This window comes from Podarcis raffonei, chromosome 2, assembly GCF_027172205.1.
Source record: "Podarcis raffonei isolate rPodRaf1 chromosome 2, rPodRaf1.pri, whole genome shotgun sequence".
In the NCBI taxonomy this organism is placed as follows: domain Eukaryota; kingdom Metazoa; phylum Chordata; class Lepidosauria; order Squamata; family Lacertidae; genus Podarcis; species Podarcis raffonei.
In genome coordinates this window covers 65,663,392-65,688,487 of record NC_070603.1, presented here as the reverse complement: position 1 = coordinate 65,688,487, position 25,096 = coordinate 65,663,392, and the positions used below count along the sequence as shown (strand labels likewise).

General features: G+C 43.8%; 1 protein-coding gene across 2 annotated transcripts; it reads right to left on the bottom strand.

Annotated features, from left to right (window-relative positions):
- Positions 1-12,556: 12,556 nt before the first annotated feature.
- Positions 12,557-25,049, bottom strand: MFAP3 (microfibril associated protein 3). 2 transcript variants are annotated; one of them, XM_053377082.1, is made up of 3 exons: positions 24,917-25,049; positions 16,643-17,060; positions 12,557-15,144 (listed from the first exon to the last, which is right to left on the bottom strand). In XM_053377082.1, the coding sequence occupies exons 2-3, from the start codon at positions 16,923-16,925 to the stop codon at positions 14,372-14,374; spliced, it is 1,056 nt and encodes a 351-aa protein (XP_053233057.1). In that variant the 5' UTR covers positions 16,926-17,060; positions 24,917-25,049; the 3' UTR covers positions 12,557-14,371. The 2 variants fall into 2 exon arrangements, with proteins under 2 accessions (XP_053233057.1, XP_053233058.1); XM_053377083.1 differs by lacking the exon at positions 24,917-25,049 and adding an exon at positions 24,767-24,874.
- Between the last annotated feature and the right edge of the window lie 47 nt (positions 25,050-25,096).

Genomic DNA, 25,096 nt, shown 5'->3' with positions numbered 1-25,096 from the left:
CAAGAGGGCCTCCATGGGATTGTGGCAGCAGGAGCAGCAGAAGGAGGAGGTGAAAGATTCATGTTGATCTGCTGCATCTTCATGCAGATTCCCAAGCTATAATGACAATGAACAAAAGCAAGCAAATTGTGGGGGAACTTTTTCTCTTCTTTTTCTAAATGCCATCAGCTGCAGATTGCTCATCTGAAAAGCAGCTTTGATCCCTGATTCACATTTTGCATGTAGGAAGGTATCACAAGAAAGCAAATGTTCAGCTTTTAATTTTGTGCACCAATATCTCTTGCTGAGCTTGACAAACGGGCATCTGTTTATGCTGCCGCGCTCTCCAAATCAGATCCCAGGAGTAGCTCTAAAATTAGATTCCATCTCTCCTCTCCTTGCAGGACAAGTGCTTAATGTCAGATGAATCACGAAGAAAACTTTTAAAATGAGGTACTGTGGATGCCTACAGCTTTAAAACAACTGGGGAGGTTGACAATGGTCCCCTGTCGCTTGGAAAGCTTCTCCTTTGATTAGCATATCCTATTGGTTACACACTTTACTTTAAAAGGAATGCAAATGTTAGAGGGAGAAATGCACATCTGAACTCATTTCTGAACCTGGCCAGGCCACCACAATCCAATATACGGTATTTAAGGCAGTGCACAGGCTGAGCAGCTACAAGTTAATGCGGAAGTGCAAAGTCCATATAGACGGGCAGCATGAGAAGCAGGGTCCAGAAACTGTCCAAAGTTTGCACACAGTGGGCCTAGCAACTAGCTAGAGGCCAGTGCAAAGATGCTGTTCCAGCACTCTGGGCCAACGACTGAAGGCTTTTAAACCTGAGCCTTTAGAGTAGGGTTACCAGACATCCCCGGTTCCCGGGGACAGCCCCCGGATTTGCAAATCTGTCCCCGAATGTCCCCAGATTTGCAAATCTGTCCCCAGGAAACGTGGCAGCGGCAGCCTCAGCAACCCGGAGCCAACCTGTTAGCGCAGTTGGCTCTGGCTCACTGCCGCCGCCACTGCCAAGGGGGAACCAGGGACGTCTGGCAGTACAGATCTCCTGCCCCCTTCTCCCTTTGTTTTGACAGATCGGGGGAAGCTTGGGAGTCGAGGGCGGGCGGCTGTTGCCCAGGAGGGGCGCAAGGCACGCGGTTTCTCTGACAGGCAAGGTGCAAAGCCCTTCTTTCGCACCCTGTGAAACATAAATGCTCTGAGGTTTTTTTTAAAAACTGGGCAACGGCCACCCGCCGGCAACTCCCAAGTCTCCCCCGATCAGTCAAAACAAAGGGGGAAGGGGGTAGGAGATTGAGGGAGGCTCGGGAGCCACGGGCATGCCGTTACCCTTTTTTTTTTTAACTCAAGCATTTATGTTTCACAGGGCGTGAAAGAAGGGCTTTGTACGTTTATACAATATGCATGTGTGCTTGGGCCCAGGATCTTTTGCCTCACCATCCCCACTACTGACTCCCTGTTACTAATCAGCTTCAAAAAATAAAATTAAAAAAAAGTGCCCCTGGATTCATTGAAAAAAAAATCTGGGAACCATACTTTAGAGTCCCACGCAGAACACAGCTATAAGCCATTGGTGTGGTGTGCAGATTTGGTCTACTCATGAGAAGTGGCTTCCTCACAACAAGCATTCATTTACTCCCAAGGAGACCATGTTCCTCATGAGCCTGCATCTTTTTGTGCCTGCACTCCCTATGGCTCAGTGACTGCCTCTCAGTCTGTGAAGGAGCTACCTGTGTTGTGAGGGGAAGGTTAGATTACTGTCTCCCCTTGAGGGCCCTGGATCCCCCTGGTCTGCCTCCTGGTCCCCTAGCACAGCCTGCTCCTCTACAATATTTCCCTCTGGGAGCTCCAGGCTGTCTTCCCAAGATTATTCTTCTGACAGGGACATGACAAGAATAGGGGTTAAGCATCAATAACAAATGCAATGCAATCCCAAGGGCATTTACTAGGATGGTAGCTTCCCCACTCACATAGTTTGATAGGCCCTACATTTTAGTAACCGTGCAGTCCTAGAGATGTCTACTCAGAGGCAAGCCCCACTGAGTTCAATACAGCTCGCTCTCAGGAATGTGGATATAAGATTGCTGCCTGAGGCTGCAATCCTGGATATACATACCTGGGAATAAGGCTGTGTACACATTACTGGCTTAAAATGCAGCTAACTCATTTCTCCCCCGCAAATCAGATGGAAGCTGGTTGGGGGCGACAGGCATCAAAATGCAGTATTTCATAAGAAATAACAGGATAGATATGGATTGTGGCTAAGTGTGTACATCGCTTCTCAAACCAATGGCAGGAGCCAACTGGATGTGGAGTAAACGGGTGTGTACACTGTCAGTTTGCATTTTTTTGATGAAGAAAGTATTGAGCTGAAGTATAGAAATCTTGTCATTCTAATTGATTCAAGATGGTTCTGCAAGCTTCTCTGTGTGATAGAAACTTCCAGCTTGCACCAGTTTGTAACAGACACATAAGCTTTTATTCTGCCTGGAAACTGGCAGAAGGTTCCTGATGTTTGGGTTATTCCTTCAGAGAAGGTGAACAGCTGGTTTAAACTGGTTCTGTTCTCTCTTTCACTCAAGGTCATGCTGAGTATAATGGGCCAGAAAGAGCCTGAGTTTCACTTTCTATCTTTCTTTTTGTTACGTACTGAGCTGAATCCTAGAACAATAGGATCCAGAACGCAGCAGTCTGATTGGTCCGCAGGAGCCACCCAATCCAGCTCCAGGCCTGCAGGAGCAGCCAATCAGGCTCCTGGAGGAGGTGAATCCGCAACATGATTGGCCTACAGGAGCAGCTGGAATTAGCCAATCATGTGGGGCCCATTGTGTAAATAATGTATATATAGCTAGACGTTTTGGGGAAACTTTCATTTATTGCTACGAGCTGAATAAAGAGCATGAAATTCACACTCGACTCAGAGTATATTTCACTTTTCCTTCTGGTGTGTTCTGTACATAGTATGCTTAAGTGTTAAGGTTTCAGTCTTAGTGTAACTTCTTGTAAGTTTTAAGTTAAGTCTCCTGCAACTGGATTTCTTATGGACAGTGCCAATCCTGAATGTGTGAATTTGTGACCATTATGCTCATTAACCTTCAGTAGCAGCAGTAACCTCTGCTGGATGAAATACAATTGCCTCTGCTCTGTTTTGGGGGGAATCCTGCAACGTGTTTAAGTGTTTATTCTGCTAACTATACATTGGAGTTTTGCTCTGGATCAATATGAGCAGAATTCATTATATACACAGCCTAAGCCCTATTGAACTAAAATGTATAGGATTGCAATCTAAGTGTATTTTAGATTGTGGTTATGCTGTGCAACCTTAGCCTTTCCTACTTGGAAGTAAGATCTATGGAGGTGAATCAGACTTACTCCTTGGTAAGTGTGTCTCAGATTGTAGTCTTTGAGCAGCACAGTCTGGTATCTCCTGCGCTAGCTCCACTTCTCATTTCTTCATTACTTTCCTTGGCATGTATTCCTTCAGGAAGTGAAAGGCCCAGCAGCGGAGCAAGCCGATTGGGAGCCTAGGGCGGTGCGTGTGCCCTGTGCCTAGGAGTGGGGCCAGCCATCTGCTGGGCAGGGCCAGTTAGGGCAGGACGCTCCGCGGGGCCTCTGAGGAGTCTGCCTGACTCTTCCCACTCAGCCGCCTACAGCTGAGGAGGAGGCGGTGGACGGACCGTTTGGGGCAGCGTAGAGCCTGCGGGCGCCCAAGCCACTGCGTCACTCCCAGGCCTTGTGGTGAGTGCTGCCTGGCATTTTGTCACCCCCCTCAGTGGTGGCAGCTGGCCCCGCCGCCCCCACAACACACCCCTTCCTCCACCCCTGAGGCCCACCATTCCAACCACAGACTTGGGACTCAGCTACACTGGCAAAGAAAAAGCACTTTATATGCGTTATAACACTATGACACCAGATGGCACTGTGGAGTCCTGCCTTTCACCAATGTGATTTCCCTTTATGAAGTTTAGAACACATTTCCCTGAAGTGCTTTTTTGATGTGTCTAGATCCAGCCTTGCCTTCTTCACAGTGCTCTTATTCTTGGGGTACCAATCAACCTAACATGGCTTACTTGGTAATTTGCACTTTTCAAATTGGGCACCCCTATTCCTCCTTACTGATTGTCAGCATTTCTGCTCCTAAGAAAGGGCACCCTCGCAGTCAAAGCCAGTTACTCCATGTGTGCGCTGTTGGATTGGCACCCTAAAGTCTGAAAGGCAGGAAACATGTATATCATCTTTGTCAGAGAGACATGATGGGCTGCTACTCTCTCCTGAGTGCATGCTCAGTACCAAATTTGAGTTCCCCTTGGTGTTATGAGTGAAATGAGACTCTTGATTCCAAGTTCTGCTGCCCACAATTTTGTACACCGAATGACTACTGAAATAGGTGAGTATTAGAGCACATGGCTGGCCACAGAATCACAGCCAAAATGACTACATTAATCATAACTCTTTTTTTTTTTTTTTGCAAATCCCACTCATTCCATAAAGACAGTTTGGCTGAGGACGCAAACAGATGAAACTAAAAACTACACTTTCTAGAACCATGAGCCAAGGTTCTAGTAGGAATCAACAGGCCTTTGCAAAACTAATCCCATGAATTATATCATTTTAGCTAACCAAACAACCACATCGGCTGCTGGGGAAATGATACATTATGTAGGAATGCTGAAATGGTGTGGTTGTTCAGTCATTCCATTAGCCTATCATGATATTCCAGATCCAATGACAAATTTATTGTGTTATTTTTGGGTAACAACTTGCAAGGCTGGCTGGTTCAAATCCAAAGTGTTCTTCATGTCACAGCCTCTGTGCTCTGATTGTGTTTTCAGAATTGCTGAAGCTACCACAAACATTTACATTCCATGCCCAGGTTTTTTTCCTGACACCAGCATTTGTTCTTATTGCATATTTGTTGTTTGCTTCTCTCCAGTCTTCAAGTGATATATATACATCAGCCTTATTGGTGTGTCAGTGCTGCCTCAAAGGAGGAGGTGCCAAGAGGGATACCACCGCTTCTACCCTCAGCTTCTATGAGATGGAGGTAAAGATGCTTCTTGTCTGTTATATAAGAGCACATTCATCACTGAGCACAATGAACCTGGGTCTTCATTCGGTCCCCTTAAACCTTCCCCTAACATACACATTTTTTTCACTCAGGGTTTGGTTGGAGAACTGCATCACAAAAATTGGAGAAGTGCAAATTTCAGAGGTCAGCTACGTTATGCTTTGCATATTTTTTTCAGAGAATGTGAATTAGGTTTGCATTAAAATCTGAACTGAATCTCCACACCCTCCTGCCTATCCCTAGCTACTTCTGACTCCATGTAGCATGCCTGCTGTGCATATACATAGTGATAAAAATCAACTGCATACAACAGACTAGCTATGTAAGCCTGTAAGCCTGAGGATTGGGCAGGCATCTTGTGAGTGTCCTAATGCATTTAGAACAAGCACTACAAAAATACTGACTTTGCCAATGGCTCCCCTGAAGAATGATGCTTTGAGAAATGCAAGGCAGTATCTTTACAAGCTGTGTGTGTTCACAGCTAGTGAATTCAAAGGCATGAGCTGAAGATTACAAATGGAAGAGCCAACTAGATCATTTTAGGCAGTTGAATCACATTTCCCATCCGTGCCCTGTGATCAAATTAATGAGAAGCAGCGCACATACAAAGCCTCTCTGTGGCACGTATTGGGATATTGCACACAACAAAAGCAGCAAGGGGGAGAAAGCAGTGAGCTGTTGAAGCTCCCCAGGGATTCATCGAGCCTTTGAATTGTCAATATAGGAGTTTTGCTCTTGAAGCTGGAACACTGCAAAAAGGAAAACAAACTACTGACTTGTTTTAGTGTGTTATAATTATGGGATAAATCCAGTCTCGTATAACCAGCATGCTTAACTCCAGTTAATGCATGAAGGTGTTAAGATCATAGAGTAAGTTGTCCTGCCAGGCTTAGCTAGGTCACAACCACTCACCTTAGGAGAAAGGGTTACCAAACTCTTTGTTCTCTTTCTTCCACCATGTGAAACCTACGTGTAAAGTCAAAGTTGAATGCTCCAAGCTTAGACTGCGTGGCTTTAGCAAGACATATGAGTGTTTCTATACAAATAATTTGGAAGCAACTTATAAGGGGATATTTTAAAGATCTAACAGCCTGTATTTCCATGCTTTACTTTGCTGAATGTTTTGTGATTATAAATCTCTGCTGGGGTTCTCTCACCAATGAGTACTTGCCCCAAACCTGGTTTGAGACATCCAGGGAATTCTCTTCTCTTTTTACCACATTCTATTTCCCCCTTTGAAACCAAATTACAGAAACCATCAATAATAAGACGACACCGAGTAGGACACATGTGAAGGAGGGAAGGTGTGTTCACCAAATTGGCTTAATTGATCAAATACAGCTGTGGAACATTCTTATACAGGGGATTATCTCGGATGTGGGTTTTCATGATCCAACTCATTGGATACGTCGTGAGGTACTGAATCCAATTTTGGATGTTAATTGGCCACCTGGGGCTGCCTTCTTTTTTTTGAAACGGTGATGCATCTTTGCTGAGTGTTGTCATAACTGCATAGAGGGAAACATGGCCATGACTCAACTGGGATGTCAATCCAGATGGCAAATTAGAATCAACATTCAGATCCAGCTCCTGAAAATTGAAACATTTATCCCCAAGCTTGTTATTTAAGGGAAATGCCAGGGTGGGAAGAAGGGCAAGTTCTTTTATGACCGATAGATCAAGCTTCTAATCAGAGGAAAATATTTTACTAGGGCTGTCCAACTGCAGGGCTTTGGGGCATTGTGCAGGATTGTACTGCACATGGAATAAACTATATGGGTGGCACTAGTGACTGTACTACGTTGCACAAAGATTGGGGAAAATATGTCAATTAAGTACTGTATGTGAAAAATATTTGTGAGCGGAAGGAATGAAATCATTACTTTATATCAATGTATTTGGACATTATTATAAACTTATAACTTATTGGGTGTGGTTTTTTTACATAATGAGTGCTTACGAAAATTGATTCTAATGTTAATGCATCTAGCTGGTGATAATTCATTGCTGTGCCTCCCCTGATGCAATTCGTCTCAATTTTAGCTAATACAATTTTGCTCTTCGCATTATGAAGGGTTGTGTCCAAGAAAAAGCTAGTTATATCCATTCTTGTATTTGTTTTGCATATGCTGCCCCTAAGATTTGGTTTCTCAAAGACTCTTTGCATCATTTGCAGTGGCTGAGGACACAAGAGGCCTGCAGCAAAAAAAGTGACGGCTCTGTTCTTCACCAAACATGTGCTCCATCTGCATGTGTGGCCAAAGTCCTGCCAGGGAAAAAAAGGATAACCCTCCTTAAGATGTCCATGGGAACAGGTCTGGTGCCAGCACCTGGCATCTTCAAGGGCCCCAGTGCTATTGCAGGGCTCAATGCACTGATATCTTTACCAACCCCAGCAAGGGAGCCATGGACCATAGTGCCTAGGAGTGATGTTAGGTTTCAGCTAAGGGACTGTGGAATTAGTTGCCTGCTAAACCGGCAGCCAGATTTTTAAAAAGGGCCAAAACACTTTACCAAGTCTTCTGCCCAAACCTGGATCCCTTTATGGGATTTATAATTTGGAAGTCTGGAATAGTAATTCAAGGGTTCTATGCCCCTCTACCAACCCCTTATTGATTAATCAATTATAATTTCCTCCTTTTCCTCCAAAGAGTTCTGGCTGGTGTAAATGATCTGTTTTCTCCCTTCCCTCCAAATCAGTCCCACAATAACCCTATAATGTAGTTTAGGTTGAAGGAGAGTGACTATCACCCAGTGAACATCACATTTTAAGCAGAGCAGCTCTGGGGGGAAAAGTTTTACAGTAGTACCTCGGGTTAAGTACTTAATTCATTCCGGAGGTCTGTACTTAACCTGAAACTGTTCTTAACCTGAAGCACTTTAGCTAATGGGGCCTCCTGCTGCTGCCGCACCGCCGGAGCACGATTTCTGTTCTTATCCTGAAGCAAAGTTCTTAACCTGAAGCACTATTTCTGGGTTAGTGGAGTGTGTAACCTGAAGCATATGTAACCTGAACCGTATGTAACCTGAGGTACCACTGTACTCTGTTTTACAACTGGCTGGATCATACCCTACTTAATTGTGAGGCTCTCAGCTTTCAGTGAAGTACATTTTTGCCCTCCTGTTTTTACAGAATGGTTTAAAAATATGTCCATAGTTCAGCTACAAATACACGGATTATAATCCATTACAAATTCAAAATAGGTCAGCAAACCTCAAGCTATGCACAGGACCCAAACCAGAACCTTTTGGACACGTGAGAGCTTTGAATATCAGCACACCCCACCAAGAGAAAACTGTTCAAGTCACCTAGCTTTCGGTGTCTCCTTCATGTTCAAAGCAACAGCTGCCTCTAGTGTTAAATGCCTATAGCTACAGTTTGGAAAAATTGACGTTTCTGGCCTTAGAGAAGCTGAACGAATATCAACAGGCATTTTGCTTGCACTTATGATACATAAATCACCCACATGGTTTGATGTAGCATCCAACAGGCAAATTACAAAAGAAGTTTAAAAACAGCGGGTACACATGGAGATTATAATGTACAAAGAAGATATTTTCTTAATATGTGAGTGCATTTGCTTCTTCATTGCTTTGAGGTAATATATGCCTACTACAGTTTTTCTTGCCATTTTGTTATCAGGTGTGACTCATGAATCCTTTCCCTGGTTTAAATACTATTATTACTGTCATTTTCAAACATTTTCTTGTGCCCCTGCTGTGTAAAAGGCTCTACACAAAACAATTACACTCACTGCCCAGGTTTTTAATATACAGTAGTCAGACAAGGTCCATTCTGTGGGCTCAGCTGACATCTTGATCTCCCCTCTTACACTCCACTGATGACCAAATACTTTTAAAGGGAAAGGAGATAGTCGGTTTCAACACTAGGTCTCGAAGTCATTATGTGAGCAATTTGACTTCTGCTACTGCAATGGAACTCAACTCATCTGCTCACACACAAATACAGTCAAACCTCAGTTCTCGAATGGCTCTGTTTTCGAACGTTTCGGCTCCCGAATGCCTAAAACCCAGAAGTATAATCTAAAAGATCATACACTGCATTATGAACACTAACCAAATAAAACATATTCTCCCATTTTCTCCTTAAGGAGTTATTTTTTCCTTGGAGAAATAGGTTTCAGTTGGGTTGTGACAGTTATGGTCTAATCTGTGGCCTACTCACAGGGCAACATTTGAGATTCTGCCAGGCTAAATATCCTGTGCTTATCAAGTTGTAATTGTTCCATCACTTGTATAATAGATTTGCTGAAGGTTAATTACGCATTTCCCTTTTTAAAAATCCATTGTTCTGAACAGAATTGAATTTTATGAAAACTAAATAAAGAACTTATGTAAGCTCAGCAAAGGAAAAGAGCATTTTATTGCTAGGGATATTAGCTGTAATACAGTTATTTCACAACAACAGTTCTCCAGACCTGGCATGAATTGTTTTAGATGGTCACAGGACCATCAACACAACAAGCCAAATATTTTATTATATGGCCTGACACTCAAATACTCTAGCAAACGTTATTTGATTGTATGATAGGTTTGCTGCAAGGTCTTTGCAATTAGCAAAAGCCAGCTCTCCAAACCCTATATTGGACAGTTCATTTTTCTGTCATTTTCTGGCAGGAAGACATGCAAAAATCAGGAAAAAAACAGCCCAAACTTTTAATAATGGATTTTATTCTGGGGGGAAACCCACCACCTTTTATATGAAAGTATGAAATCCTGTGCTGTTACAGAAAATTGACACTGCCCCCACCAGAATGCAAATTACTACAATATTGTTTTAAATACTAATTCAGTTAAAAGTAGATCGTTATGATTGCCACAAAATTCAGAGGCTAAGGAAACAAGACAAGACAACCTCATGATTGACAAGAGACATTAGTTTAAGTCAAGCATTGATATAATTTATACTCAGTGAGCCAGTGGGCATTCTGCAAGTGACATTTCATCTGCAAGTGACTCTTGCCATTTGTTGGCCATCTGAGTAATCTTACATCAATTTTTAGTTAGCTGCATCAAACAAATGCAAACACAATCAATCTTCTCCATATAAATTAACAATATCACATCAACGTTTTGTAAAGCTTATCCACGCTCAACAACAAATTCACCATGCATCCAGTTTTAATACTTTTCTTTTTACTTAGTCTTGAAAATGTACTGTATGTTTCAGTTGCGCCTTTGTTGCACAGGCGGGGTCCTATGCCTGTGTCATAAATGCAAATTATTTACAGAAGAGTCTAGAGAAAATAAACCTCACAGTTTCTATCCTGGAACAGAACAAATATGGACTGTCTACCAGCAATAAGAGTGCGGGTTGGAGATCATGTTCTAGGAACTGCTTTCCCCATTGCCCACCCCCTTACTCCTAGTAGACGATATCAGTTCAAAATATTTCAACGGTATACCTGAATGTACATTATATTTTCATACACAGAAACTGAAAAACAGAAATAAGTATTATTGTCTTGCACAGATCTTATACCCAGGTTCCAGTGTCATATGATTATTTGGAATTTTCCAGCGACTTTTCTATGGAAGCGTCAAACACTGCTATATTGTATCTGCTGGGTTGGAAGCCCTGAATTTGCTAGTTGTGCCTCCATATTATACGTAGAACATCATGTTCTGCAGATTCACAAGGACAATTACGATAATCTGACTTGATTATTAGGCCTACAAATCCATTCAGCAATTACTGTGCTGCCACTGTTGCCATGTAAGAATTGCAGTGCTAACTGGGCACAGTGGAATCCATAGCCTATAGAATTTACTGCTGTAAACTGTAACTGTAGGAATAAATTGGTGGGATTCAAAACATTTAATCACTTGTTTCCAGAGTGAGAAGAGCCTACGCTTCTGGAAAGTATTAAACACCATCTCCCCTCAGTGCAAAACAGTGAACTGTGTGCTTCAACATTCAAGGATGGGGCTGCTGATAAACGCTTACTGTGAAAAATCAGGATTGCGGTATTCAGCAAGAGGCAGGGGTCGCATTCTAATTCCTTCCTGCAGACTTTCTTCATCTAACAGACACACTGAAAATAAATTGACCTGTTCTTATGATCTAGGACAGAGCGGAATCCCAGAGGAATACATTTATCAGCCAAGCCTGCCAAAGTAATTTCACTCATTGCTGCCAGATTAGCTTACGTAAGTGAAGCTATTATGCACCAGTCCACAGTTTCTATCTTTAGGATAGAGTCAGGTAGCACAGGAAACATTGTGGAAAGCCCAGAGGAGTCAACAGATAAATACTGCAGCCTTATTTACATGTAGGAAAGACATGTCCAATAGGCCGATTGCGAGCTACCAGTCAATTGCGTGTTCCTTGCCCTCCCCTCCAAAAAAAGCTCAACAACTTTTGTCAATCCAATGGGTAGATCACTGAAAGTTTTTTTAATAGTGGGAGTAGATCGCAGTCTCTTGGGAGTTGGACATGCCTGATGTAGGACACAGATGTGTTTCCTTGAAGGAGGGTATATGTTTTTAGCCTTGCCCCCCCCATGATGTCACACCTCCTTCCTCAAATAACCAAGTTTCCCACTACCGAACAGAAACTCTAACATGTGACCTCCTGCTTGTCTGCAATTGAGAAAGGCGGCATGATATGGGCGGGGCAGGCAAAAAGCACAGCCCTGCTACATGTAAACACAATTACACCCTACATGCAAGTAATGAATGAACAGGGCCTGGGTGGAGTGTAGATGTGCTAGCTCCTGACCCAGAGATCCTACCTGTTATTTGCATTCCCAAGCAGGTGTTCAGCTTATGCTTCACAGCAAGCAGCAGTCAAGTGGAGAAGAATGGGCTACTTGAGCATGAAGCAAGGGCCAGAAGCAAGCAACTTAATTTGAAGAGCACTTTGGAGGTTAGGGGAAACTCAGATATATCCCACTGCCAAGTTAATGTCTGCACCATCTCTATTTTGCTTTAGGAACTTTTGTCAGAAGAAATTCAAGCAAAATTCTAACAGGTAAATATCATTTACTTGTTTTATGAGTTACATAGCGAGCATTACTGCCAATGACTCTCATTTCCTAGGTAGCATTACTGTTGCTGTTTGCCACCCACTTCTAGTGCTATAGATGTAACACTAAATCCGCCTGAAAATTATGTTTATTCCCCTTCAGCGACTGCTAGTTCAAATGAGATTCTATGAATAAAACAGCAGAAGAAGAGCTGTAGGAAATTAATGGGAACCCCCATTGCCAATTGTTAAAACGATATGACATTATGCTTTAAGTCGTGAAAAAAATGTAGACAAGCTTTGTATACGTTAAAACAAAACTGAATATAAGATGCAATTAAAGTGACACACTCTTAAAGTATATAAAAAAAACAAGCACCAAATAGCAAAAGCTAGAATCTGCCTTGACTGGAGCTTAATGTGCAGCTAGCAGAGGCACATTCCTATCACAAAACTGGGTCTGCACAGCTATGGCCACATGAAAGACAAAAAAGAACATGGGCCAAGTAGGAAGCCAACCAGCTATATTATTCAGAGTACAGAAGGATGCCAAAAGTTAATTTTATCATCCTCCAATTATTCATTCTATTTTCCAGCTTTACATGGTATAACACGGCCCAATTCATGACATGGGGAAATGGCCACTGGAAACATTTATAGTGGCTATTAACAAATCAACCTGTCATGCAGCAATAATTTGCTGGTTAAATATCAGTCTACTTATGCCACACAATGTGGTGGTAGAAAGGACTGCACCACCTTAGATCATGTGAAACATTTGGAAGATTCCTGTATAGCAAACAAAAAACAAAATGGCCAACAAGAAGTGAGGCCACAACCTCTTTTTCTGATTTTTTAAAATGTGTGTGTGAGAATTCAAATGTAGTATCCCCCATCTGAAGTGGTACAGTCCATTGTATCACCTGCTGCACATGCAGAGGTAGCTAAGCATCAGCACAGGAGAGAAGTCACTCAATGTGTTAACCATTTACCCTTTGTTGCATTCATCAGATTTTACTAAAGTGCCAAAGAATGTTATACAGCATATGTTCATGCAAAAGCCAGCCACAACCTCCTCATCCACCTGCACAGCTCCTCTACCCCAATCATTCTGCACCCGTGGCTGCTTTTCATCAAACACAAATGTACATTAGTAGACAAACACAGCTACCTACCTGAATCATTAGGAGAGTGTTAGGCACGTCCATTGGGTGATGACTAGTTCCAAAGACTCTGGCCACACATTTGCCTCTTATAAATATTGTTCAGAAACAACTGCCTGAGAAACCAAAGAGGTTTTATTTCCCTTTTTAATGTGAGAGAGTTTATTGCAAACTCTTCAACAAGATCATAACTGTTTAAGTTGTCATTGCTTTCCTCCTAGCAATACTGATGGCACTAGAACACATTGGAATTTCAGCAGTGTCAGAGAAGAAAGAATACTTGAAGTGCTGACATCTGGAGCTTTACTAAAAAAAACAAAAACCCAAACAGACAGGGCCTTTTTTGAACTGCTTGGCAAGCAGAAGCACATTTAAAACAACCAAATTACCACTTCTTGGCTGCTATGAGAAATTCAGATGCCAAAATTTGCATTTGGTTTCCATTTTCTAGTTCAAGTATTGCATGTGATTGCAATGTAAGCAAACATGAACAACATGACAAACTGGCAGCTTTGGTAATTTCACAGCTTACTGACATAAGGCTGGACTCAGGCTAACTTAAGTGTCACTGATTGCAATAGATCTACTCTAAACATGAGTCAGTCTGGATCCAACTCTTCATTTTAAAAGTGTAATAATCCCATACTATTACTATAAGAAATGCTAAAATGTATGTTTCTTACAAACTCAAGATAAGCTTGATCAGATATTATAAATTCAGACAAGCAAGACAAGCACTGTTCTAGTGAACTATGCCATCACACACTATGAAATCATCACTGGACATATTCAGGAATTCAACCTCCCTGTAAGAATGGCAAAAACAGTTTATGTCAATGTATCCTTGCTCTTTTGTTGATGTTAACTGGAGATCCCCAAAACTGGGAGAAAGTATCCCCTCTGTAAAATGCCCCCAGCAGCATTCCTACCAAGGAGAATGTTTAAAAAACATGATTTAAGCTGTTTTCCTAATTGGTTGGTGAACACTGAGATATGTTACAAAAGAAAAATCCAAATCCATACTTTTGCTAAATGTTCAGCACCTTATAGCCACTGGAGTTTTTAAAAAGAGATAAGGTTTTTGTGCATTTGTGACTCCAGCTGCTTTTTTTTTTTTGGCTTCCCCTTTTTTCTTGAAGTTTCCAGATGAAGCTTTCATACATCTGCCTTTGCTGCTGTACTGGCTTCAGCACCTGCATCATCTTCAGAAGGTATGGAGGGAACACTGTCGTGGGAAACAGTGTCAATGCTTTGTGCTTCTGACTGAAGGTGGATGGATACCTCAACAGCTATTTCTTTACCATGGTCATTTACAGAACCATCATCCGAGTCTGCTGTCGGTGAATTACTGCGCTTAATTTCTGGGTTTAAGGGATAGAGTCCGTCTTGGACACCGAGGGCTTGTTTGACTCCATCTCCAACTTCATCAGGGTCATCGACTCTCACTGCTTCAAATATCTCTTCCATAAAGGCCCTACAGTTAAGGATGAGCGGCGGAAGAGGGATGCTTCTGGCTAACTCTTCAATGTATCGAGCAAATTCCATAGTCTTAAACTGGGTGACTTTGGCCAGTTCCAGCGTTTTGGCAGAGGTAATGATTGGAATGCGTTTGGCAATTTCAAAGGCCTTCTGTAGTTTCTCAGCCCCTTCAGTCCTGAAGAATTCATTGATGGCCTTCTCTGTCTTGCGGAGATGGCTGCTCATCATGCACAGACGTGTTATATTTAAGATCAGGGTGATAGTAAAGGCAACCAGGCAGACAATCATGTAGTAAATGCCCATGTCCCCAGATGTGGAGACCACCCTGAGGGTGACTGAGTAATAGAAAGAGCCATTTTGGGTAGTGACAACACAACTGTATCGCCCCCGGTCACCAAAGGTTACACTTGTGATATTAAGGGTACTGTTAGAGATCAGCCATCTTCCATCTAAAACACAAATACAAAAAAAGATTTCAACATTAGAGTAACAGATCATACTTGCATCTTTTCTGATATATATATATATATAGGCATGCCCCGTGAACTGTATTATGAAACCAGCAACACTGAATTGGGAATATGGATAGCAACATATGTCTGGTCATTTGCCAACCTACTAGTCAAGCAGGGTTGAATATTTTTACCTAGCCAAGAAAATACTCATCTCATGTACTTGATCTAGGTCACTGGTCTTCAACTGGGGTGTTGAGACCACCCACTTCTGGGTCACTGCCTGATCTAAGGTGGGTCACACAGCAGCACTCCCAACATACAAATATATTGTAAAAAGGAAGAAATAGATCTACAAACTAATGTTTGGGTTAGAGCTGGGCCCTGGGTCTGATTTGGGCACTTGTTTACATTATAATGTTGCTATCCATTTGCAAAGGCACTCATCCCTACCGGGTGGCCCTTCCCTCCAACCCCAATACTACTTGTGAAAATTATATTGTTAAACTGCAAATGTTTCTATTAATAAATGTAGCAAGATCCACTGGATTGCGGCAGCAGGCAAATGTGTACTTAAAAGCTTTATGGGCTATAAAAGGTGGACACTTGGACAAAATATGTGTACAGTGCTATCTCACTTTTTCATGCAATGTTTTCTGCTTTCCCAATACCCTATTCTGGCAACAACAGCAAAAAGGTAAAAAAAAAAGGTAAATGTATTGCTGGATTGGACAGAGCCCAGTGCCATGATGGGGATGCAAACCAATCCCTTCCCCAGTCACCAGACTGATCATTTGATGACTGCATAACGGACTATAACCCCCTCTCCCCAGCTGATCTGCATGGCTCAGCTGAGGAGACTGTCTGCCCATATGAAATGGTCACATCTTCTGCTGGCATGCAGCCCCTAGAGCAGTGGTTCTCAACCTGTGGGTTCCCAGATGTTATTGGACTACAACTCCCATCATCCCTGAGCTCTGGCCTTGCTAGCTAGGGGTGATGGGAGTTGTAGTTCAACAACATCTGGGGACCCACAGGTTGAGAAAGGCTGCCCTAGAGGGTTGGGTCACCAAAAATTATTGCTGCACTGTCGTCCCTCAATCTAAATGTAAATCTGGGTTTGATGAGGTGAGCATTCTCCCCTGCTAAAAACCATGCAATCAGCACATGGATTAAAATATCAAGTAGCTATACTCCTAAAGCAACTAATTCGGAATGAAAACTACTAGCTGCTCGAATATTATGTAACAGTACCTAGATTGCAAGTTGTGTAAGTTATAGCCCATTTAGCTTCAGCCAAAATCCAGTACTTTAATTTAAAATAGACTTGTATTGTGTTTTAATGTAGGTATGTTTGGGCAGAGAGGCAACGAACCTAGGAAGAGTGGCTTTCCCTTCAACGTCTTCTTAAAAGTGTGACATACAAGAGAACTTCTGTGATCAATACAGCACACCTGGTATATTGTGTAAAGCAAGTCAAACAGTTGTCTCTTACCCTCTCCATCTTGCTTCAGTAGATGCCCTTTTGAGTTGAACCAAACGATGCTGTTATGCTGACTGATGTTCAGCTTACATTCAATGAAAGCACCGTTACCTTCTTTCACTATGATATCTTGAGCTACTGCCGATTTTGTGAAGGCTTGTAGGGTGGGAAGAAATGATGCATCGAGAGGAAGGAACCTTGACCCAGTAGCAGCTGTCAGGTTGGAGGCCACATTTTCTAGTGCAGAAACACTAGAACTGAGAATCAAAGTCAATAGGCAGCAGCTGAGCTTCATGAAAGCTTCAAGTATAAAGCACACTGCAAAAAGTTAAGTAGTCTGTATTGCACCAGTCACCATGGAAGATATTGATGGATTCATCAACTTTGAAAGGGCTTTGGGTTTTTCTTTACAAGTAAAGGAACAATCCAACTGAAATGTAAAAAAAAAACAAAACAAAACCGATGCAAGTCAGGATTCTTAACAACGCAAAGCTTTTTGGCTTTCAAACTCAAATAATTAACAATACAATTCCAGAATGAAATGGCATATAACAGGGAAGGCGAACCCACAAACCAGATTCAGCTTGCCAAGCCACTTACAGTGGCTTCCTTGCCCTCTGTCAAAATCTGCCTCTTCTTACCTTGGAAAAGTGCCTTTCCCCCCTTAAGCAGAAGAAAAAGGCTTCAGAAATAGAAAGGAACACTTACCAGTATTTTCCTTTCCGTATCAGTGCTGGGTAAGAAAGAGGGGGAACTACTCCCAGCCCACTGATGTGATGAGAAGGAAACCACCTGATCCTCTGCTGACTGGCAAAAGAGTGTGCAGGGGGTGGGCTGTTTGAATATGTCTGCATGTCTGTCTGCCTATCAAAATGTGTGGTAAGTGTGCACATGCAATTGAGTATGCACTGGTGACTTTAGCCATGCCAGCTGCTGGTATGCAGTCTCCAGAAAGCTGTCAACCATCAAAGCAGCCCGAGCCACCCCTAGTATAAAATGTTAGTTGTCTAGAGCTGAAAGGAGCTTAAGGTAAATTGGTACAAATAGCAACTTTCCAGAAAAGGAATGGGACCTAAAAACTAACCATTCTTTCCTTTGGTAGGCTCAAATTATAAACAGAAACAAAATTAAAAGGTCCACTGCATACAACATTCAAGGTTTTGTTCACCCTTGGGTTGAAACTGGAAAAGGCAAACCAACCAAAGGAGCAGCTGCCAAGAAGCACAGCTTCTTTGCCTGCAGAAGGTTGATCACCAAGTAGGGCTGGGAGAGGCCAGAAACCTTGGAAAGCCATTGCCAGTCAGTATAGACAATACTCTCTAAACTTGAACCCTTAATGCATTTCTACTCTTATCCTAGCTGCTTCCTTCCTAACCACCTCTTTCTGCAATGCTATCTAACTTCCCAGTAATTTGCAAGCTTTTTTGCGGAGAAGGTCTTGTTGCTCCGCCATGACCTCCCTGCCAATTTGGATACAATAAAGGAACTGGAGGCCCCTCGACTGTCCTCGGGTCCAGTATTGGACCACTTTGACCGGATATCCCCAGCCGATGTGGACAGACTTCTCCGAGCTGGAAAGCCCACCACCTGTCCTCTCGACCCGTGCCCGTCTTGGCTGATTAGAGCGTGTCCAGACGAGGTGCGGGCCCTCCTGGGGGATATCATCAATTTGTCCCTTGGCACGGGGACATTCCCAGGGGAACTGAAGGAGGCAGTGGTGCGTCCGCTCTTAAAGAAAACATCATTAGATCCTTTAGATCTATCCAATTACAGCCCGGTTTCGAATCTTCCGTTCCTGGGTAAGGTGATTGAGAGAGCGGTTGCTGAACAGCTTGGTGGGTTTCTGGATGAAACATCGGCTCTGGATCCATTCCAGTCTGGCTTCCGCGCTGGTCATGGGACCGAGACAGCTCTGGTTGCCCTAACAGATGATCTTCGTAGACAGCTGGATCGAGGCGGGTCGGGGCTGCTGATTCTTCTAGATCTGTCAGCAGCTTTCGACATGGTCGATCATGAACTTCTGGACCACCGCCTTGCCGACGTGGGGATCCAGGGCACAGTCCTTCAATGGCTGCGCTCGTTTCTCTCTGGTCGGGGACAGAGGGTGGCGCTTGGGGGGGAATTGTCATCGCGCCACTCCTTGGTGTGTGGAGTACCTCAGGGTGCGATACTCTCCCCAATGCTTTTCAACATCTTTATGCGCCCCCTCGCCCAGCTTGTCCGGAGTTTTGGGCTGGGTTGCCATCAGTATGCCGATGACACCCAACTCTATCTGTTGATGGATGGCCATCCTGACTCGGCCCCAGACACACTGACCAGATGTCTGGAAGCTGTGGCTGGATGGTTACGTGGGAGCCGGTTGAAGCTAAATCCTTCGAAGACAGAGGTCCTGTGGCTGGGACGGGACGATATGGGATTGGGGGGGCAACTCCCATCTCTTGCGGGGGCGCAGTTAGTGCCAGCACTGTCCGTTAAGAGTTTGGGTGTAATCTTCGACACCTCCCTTTCCATGGAGGCGCAGATTGCAGCTATAACAAAGGCGGCATTTTTCCATCTCCGCCAAGCTAAGCAGTTGGCTCCTTACCTCTCTCACCCTGACCTAGCCACTGTGATCCACGCGACGGTCACCTCCAGACTGGATTATTGTAACTCGCTCTACTTGGGGCTGCCCTTAAGACTGACCCAGAAACTCCAGCGGGTGCAGAATGCTGCAGCGAGACTCCTTACGGGGTCTTCACTGCGAGATCACATTCATCCGGTGCTATATCAACTGCACTGGCTCCCGGTGGAGTACAGGATCAGGTTTAAGGTGCTGGTTTTAACCTTTAAAGCCCTATACGGCCTAGGACCCTCGTACCTACGGGACCGCCTCTCCTGGTATGCCCCACGGAGAAACGTACGGTCTTCAAATAAAAACATCTTGAAGGTCCCAGGCCACAGAGAAGTTAGGCTGGCCTCAACTAGAGCCAGGGCTTTTTCGGCTGTGGCTCCGACCTGGTGGAACACTCTGTCACAAGAGACTAGGGCCCTGCGGGACTTGACATCTTTCCGCAGGGCCTGCAAGACAGAGCTGTTCCGCCAGGCCTTTGGCCAGGGCACAGCCTGACTTCCTCCCTCGGCAATTTTTGCGGAGCTCTGGCCCAATGGTGGCCAGTGGCTTGAATTTAATTAATTTTATAATGAATGATTTTAGAGTGTTGTTTGTGTTGTACTTTTGTATTGTTTTATTGTTGTTAGCCGCCCTGAGCCCGGCTTCGGCTGGGGAGGGCGGGATATAAATAAAATTTATTATTATTATTATTATTATTATTATTATTAATTCAGAGTACAAAACAGAGCAGCTCATGGTACTACTACATGGCAGCGTTTTCATCAATATCTTCAACGTGCTCTAAAAACCCAGAGTGAACTAATTCCATCCTGAAATATATGTGTTTAAACTACAGCAATATAAATTTAATGAGATTTGGTTCCACTATTCTGCTAGTGCAGAGCTCTCTGTTCTGCACACCAAACAGGTGGGTGGGCAGAAGTGGTATCAGTTCCAAGCAGGGGTGCTACTGAGATGACTTGGGAGCTGTTGGATCTCAAATACAGATGTACCTTGGAAGTTGAACGGAATCCGTTCTGGGAGTCAGTTCGACTTCCAAGGCATGGCTTCCGATTGGCTGCAGGAGCGCCCTACAGCCAATCAGAAGCCGTGGAAGCTGCGCTAGACTTTTGGGTTCCAAAAATCATTCGGAAACCGGAACAATCACTTCCGGTTTTCGATTGTTCAAGAGCCAAAACATTCAAGTTTACAGGTGTTTGGATTCTGAGGTTCCACTGTAATACCAACTGCCATCATATAACAGCATTGACTCAGATTGGGGTGATGGCTGCAGACTCACAGCTTTGTACCTACCTGCTTTATGCCACAGCTAGGACATGCAGTAGGACTGTAATGGCCCTGCCACTTTGTTATGCCTGACCAGGCACCACCTAGGGCTTGGATAGCATCCTGAGGCTGTTAGTTGCAACTGGGAAAAATCCAGTTACATTGTCCTTCAAAGACCTGAGATAACTATCAGCAGTAATTGCATATGCTTTCTACTACATTGTACATTGTTTGCATAATGCACAGCAGCAGTTGTGATGGGTCATTGGATTCTGCCATTAAATCCTTCAGTGTTTGATTTATTAAACTGTTTATCCCATTTTCTTTTATGCAAACCCATTACTGTTAAACAAAGATCTTCTGCTGCAGGGGTTTTTTTTTCTTTTGAGGAAAAGAGCTTACATTTTTATGACAGAGCCATCATATTTATATAAAACAGCTTCTGTGGCTGATAAACCACTAGGAAGAAAAGGCCATATAATGCCCTAAATTTTTCAAGAAAAGCACAGCCATGCATATCATAAAGTAGCTGTTATGAATGAACATTAACACAGGTTCAACATGCTCCATCTGAGCCACAGATGCACTATACCTGAAGACAGATTCAGTCCAGAGTATATGTACTGAGAAGCAGAACAGATGTCTTTCATTTTATCTGCACACGTAAAAACTAACATATGCTCAATTTTATGCAGTGTACAATCATCAGGACTCTCAGAGAACAGAAGGAAGCCTATGCTCCTGTTTCTGCAGCACTTTAAAAATATCTACAATATTGCTGCCTAAATAGATAGTGGAAAAGCAAAAAGTTTAGACTATGGCCCCAAGAGGACAAAAAACAAGTATTTCCTATGTTTACTGGATGGCGACATTTTATCGAATTGCAGTTATCCTTCCAAAGAGTCTCACTTTTATCAACTTCAGCAACTCCAGTACTCACAGAACTATTTCAAGAGCAAGAATTTCACTTAAACACGGAGATCACTGCAAAAGCAAAGGATCTTACAGATATTTGAGTTACAATGTTTCAACCCACCCTGCTTTAAGAGCCCTTAAGAATCACTCGCCACATTTGCTACTTTACGACGTTTCTTTTTGAAAACGAAAATGTCAAAACTGATATATCAGAGAGAGTCGGCTGCTGCTTCATTTTACTGCAGTGATCCGGAGAGACAATATTTACAAAGGTGAAACTAGGGGAAAGAGCATCCCCATACTTTTGGAATTTATATTTCTTTTTTTTTTTAAAGACGCTGGCACACCAAATTTCCAAGGTGTTTTAAAGCTGAGAGTAGATTCTTCAGGAGTAGCTCCTGAAACAGCCCGATGTTATGCGGAATTGTGCTTACATATGTACAGAATCAGGCTTGAACTCCGAGAAACATTTTAGGTATACATATGAAGGACTGAGAGGGACACAGGTGGTGCTAAACCACAGAGCCTAGGGCTTCCCGATCAGAAGGTTGGCGGTTCGAATCCCCACGATGGGGTGAGCTCCTGTTGCTCAGTCCCAGCTCCTGCCCACCTAGGAGTTTGAAAGCATGTCAAAGTGCAAGTAGATAAATAGGTACCGCTCCAGTGGGAAGGTAAACGGTGTTTCCATGTGCTGCTCTGGTTCGCCAGAAGCAGCTTAGTCATGCTGGCCACATGACCTGGAAAGCTGTCTGTGGACAAAACGCCGGCTCCCTCAGCCAGTAAAGTGAGATGAGCACCACAACCGCAGAGTCGTCCATGACTGGACTTAACAGTCAGGGGTACCTTTACCATTATGAAGGACTGACAGTGTTCAACTTTAGACTTTGCAGCTTTTTGAGTGTTTCCAAGACTCCAAGTGACAGGGGCAAGCTGTTTATTTAACTTCTAAGACTAATTTAATGAATTTAAGTGATCACCACACTGATATTATTTATTAGATAAAATATATATTTTCTAGTTCTACATAATATGGAGGATAGTCCCTGCAATTAAAGCAAAAAAGGGAATCTTGCTGGACTACAATTCCCACCATTCCAAACTACTGGTTATTTGTTACCGATGGGAGTTGGAGTCCAACAACATTTGGAGTAGATTTTCCCACCCCTGCTTTAAAGGCCTAGACAAACAGCCCCAAATACTACTCCCCACCATTGTGCAGAAAACTATCCTAATAAACTCTCTACCTAAAATATGCTGTTGATCCTACATACCTGTAATTTTTTTCAACCATATCAGACATTTTTAAATGCAATGCTTATATCTAAGCACTTCAAATGTGTTTACACATGCCTGACACAGATGCAGATTACACCACAGGAATATGATGCTGAGAAGATGGAATAACACAAAGAAAAACACTGAAGGTTGATTCCAGTTTATCTGTTTGTTGAGCATTCATCCTGGTTTGCACACTTTGCAGGAGTGGAGGGTGTGTGTGTTATACAGCACTGGTTTTTATTGGGCATTCTTTCTGGTTTGTTTCTGGGGAGATTACACAACATCGCATCAAGCAATGGTTACCCCAGACTTTCCATCTTCCTATCAATCAGCTCAAACTGTCTTGTCCTGGTGAGCAACCTGGCTGCTGAAGTTTCCAAACCATCTTCAGAGGCAGCCCTATGTATAACATGTGGCAGTAATCTAACCTAGAGGTTACCAGAGAATAGAAACAGAAGTTAAGCTACCCTTGCCTAGATGCAGTGCAGCTTGGCCACCAGCTGAAGCTGATGGAAGGTAACCCAGGTCAGAAGCCACCTGAGCCAGAAGTAAACTTTAGTTTATGGTTGCCATCAATTTGATTTTAATTAATTTTTATAATGTTTTTAGAATGTTGCACTATTTTAGTGTTGTTAGCCGCCCTGAGCCCGGCTTCGGCTGGGGAGGGCAGGATATAAATAAAATAAAATTTATTATTATTATTATTATTATTATTATTATTACCCCTGAGCTATGTACCTGCTCCTTCAGAGGGAGTGTAATTCCACCAAGAGCAGGCAACCTCCTATGCATATGATCTAGGGAACCACCCTCTAACAATGTCTCACTCTTATCTGGATTGAGCTTCAGTTTGTTGGCTTTCTCCAATCCATTACCAAGGCAATACAACAGTTCAGCACATCCTGCAAATGGTCATCATGGCAGCAATGAAGTCCTGAGCCATCCCAGGGCCAATCGCCTTGGCATGGATGTTGAAGTCCACCAGAACCAGCAGTCTGGGGGTCCTCAACACTGCCTTCAAAACCAGCTCCATCACCTCAGGCAAGCAGAGTGCTGGGTAGGGAGACAGGCAGCAAACCAGCAGAATTCCTAATCTGTCCCAATTGTCCAGTGCCAGAAACACACAATCTAGATCCCCACACAACTGGACAGAGAACCTGGAGACAGAGATGGAATCTCTATAGACTGCAACAACTCCCCACCCCTAAGTCTGCTCTGCCCTGATGCTGCCAGAGTACCCAGGTGGGCACAGCTGGGTAAGACCAACTCCACCTTGTTCGCCCACCCAGGTTTCAGTGTTACAGACCAGATAAGCCTCCTCATTTGTAACCAGATCATTTCACGGATTGCATTTAGCTTTCCTTTTAAAAAGGAAGCCCAATACAACTAGCAATACAAACTCTATTTATGGTAGGCACTTGGATTATCAAACAGTCACTTTTTCACTGGTCCAACCAGTAAAATTGTGTTCAGCGGAAAAACCAACACTGGAGTCTGAAAAACTAGTAATGCTTCCTCTCCACCATATATGCCAGGCTCTGCTCTTGGACCACAAGTTTCCACTAACTCCACCCCAAACTACCAGATCTGAACCTGCTCTCTCCCCCCCCCCACTTGTCTAACTCTGTCCTAACCCATTAGGGAACCATAAGGGTCTGCCTTAACCTCCCAGGTACTGTTCTGACTTACCCCCTTTCTACTGAGTCCATGTCACCTCCAAGCCTGTGCAGGCTTTATCTGCTAGCCCCGCTAAGGGAGTAAACACATGTGTGCTATTATTAACACGTATAAAGTGCCTGTGGGTTTTTTTCCCCTCCTGAGCAGCAAGGTCTGCAACCTAATAGGAAGAGGGAAAAGGGGGAAAGGAATAGGGATGGACGATGAAAACAAGCACTGTAGAACCTACATCGTCACTAGCTCATGACTCGGGGCCGGTATGGTCTCTCTTTTGCCCTGCGAGAGGGGAGGCGCAAGTTCCCAGGAGCTGGTGGCGGCATTGCACGCTTCCTTTCAACTCTGCATGCATGCATATACACACGATTTATAGGTATGCGCGAATACACCACCCTGTGAGCATTGCACAGCTCCCAGCAGCTCACCCCCGAGGCCAACGCCCGCGACGTCATAAATGCGCCCACTAAAACCCCGGCGCGTCGCTCCGGGTCCTACCACACGGCCTTGAACTCCGAGCGGGAGCGGCGCCCGTGACGAGTTACCTTGGCAACGCCCTGTCATCCCTCGCTCGGCCCGCTCAGTCCGCCTCCCGGTCCCCTCCTCTGACGGGCCCCCGCGCACAGCTCCAACCGGGACTCTGGACCTTCCGCCTTCCCTTCCTCTCAGCTGCCTCTTCTGCTCCTGCGCGAGGTCCGCCGAGGGAACGGGAGGAGCGACGCGAC

Coding starts and splice junctions, on each gene's coding strand:
- MFAP3 (XM_053377082.1), bottom strand. CDS start 16,925: ATGAAGCTCAGCTGCTGCCTATTGACTTTGATTCTCAGTTCTAGTGTT. Junction 15,145..16,642: donor ACTGAAGCAAGATGGAGAGG/GTAAGAGACAAC, acceptor TTTGTGTTTTAG/ATGGAAGATGGCTGATCTCT.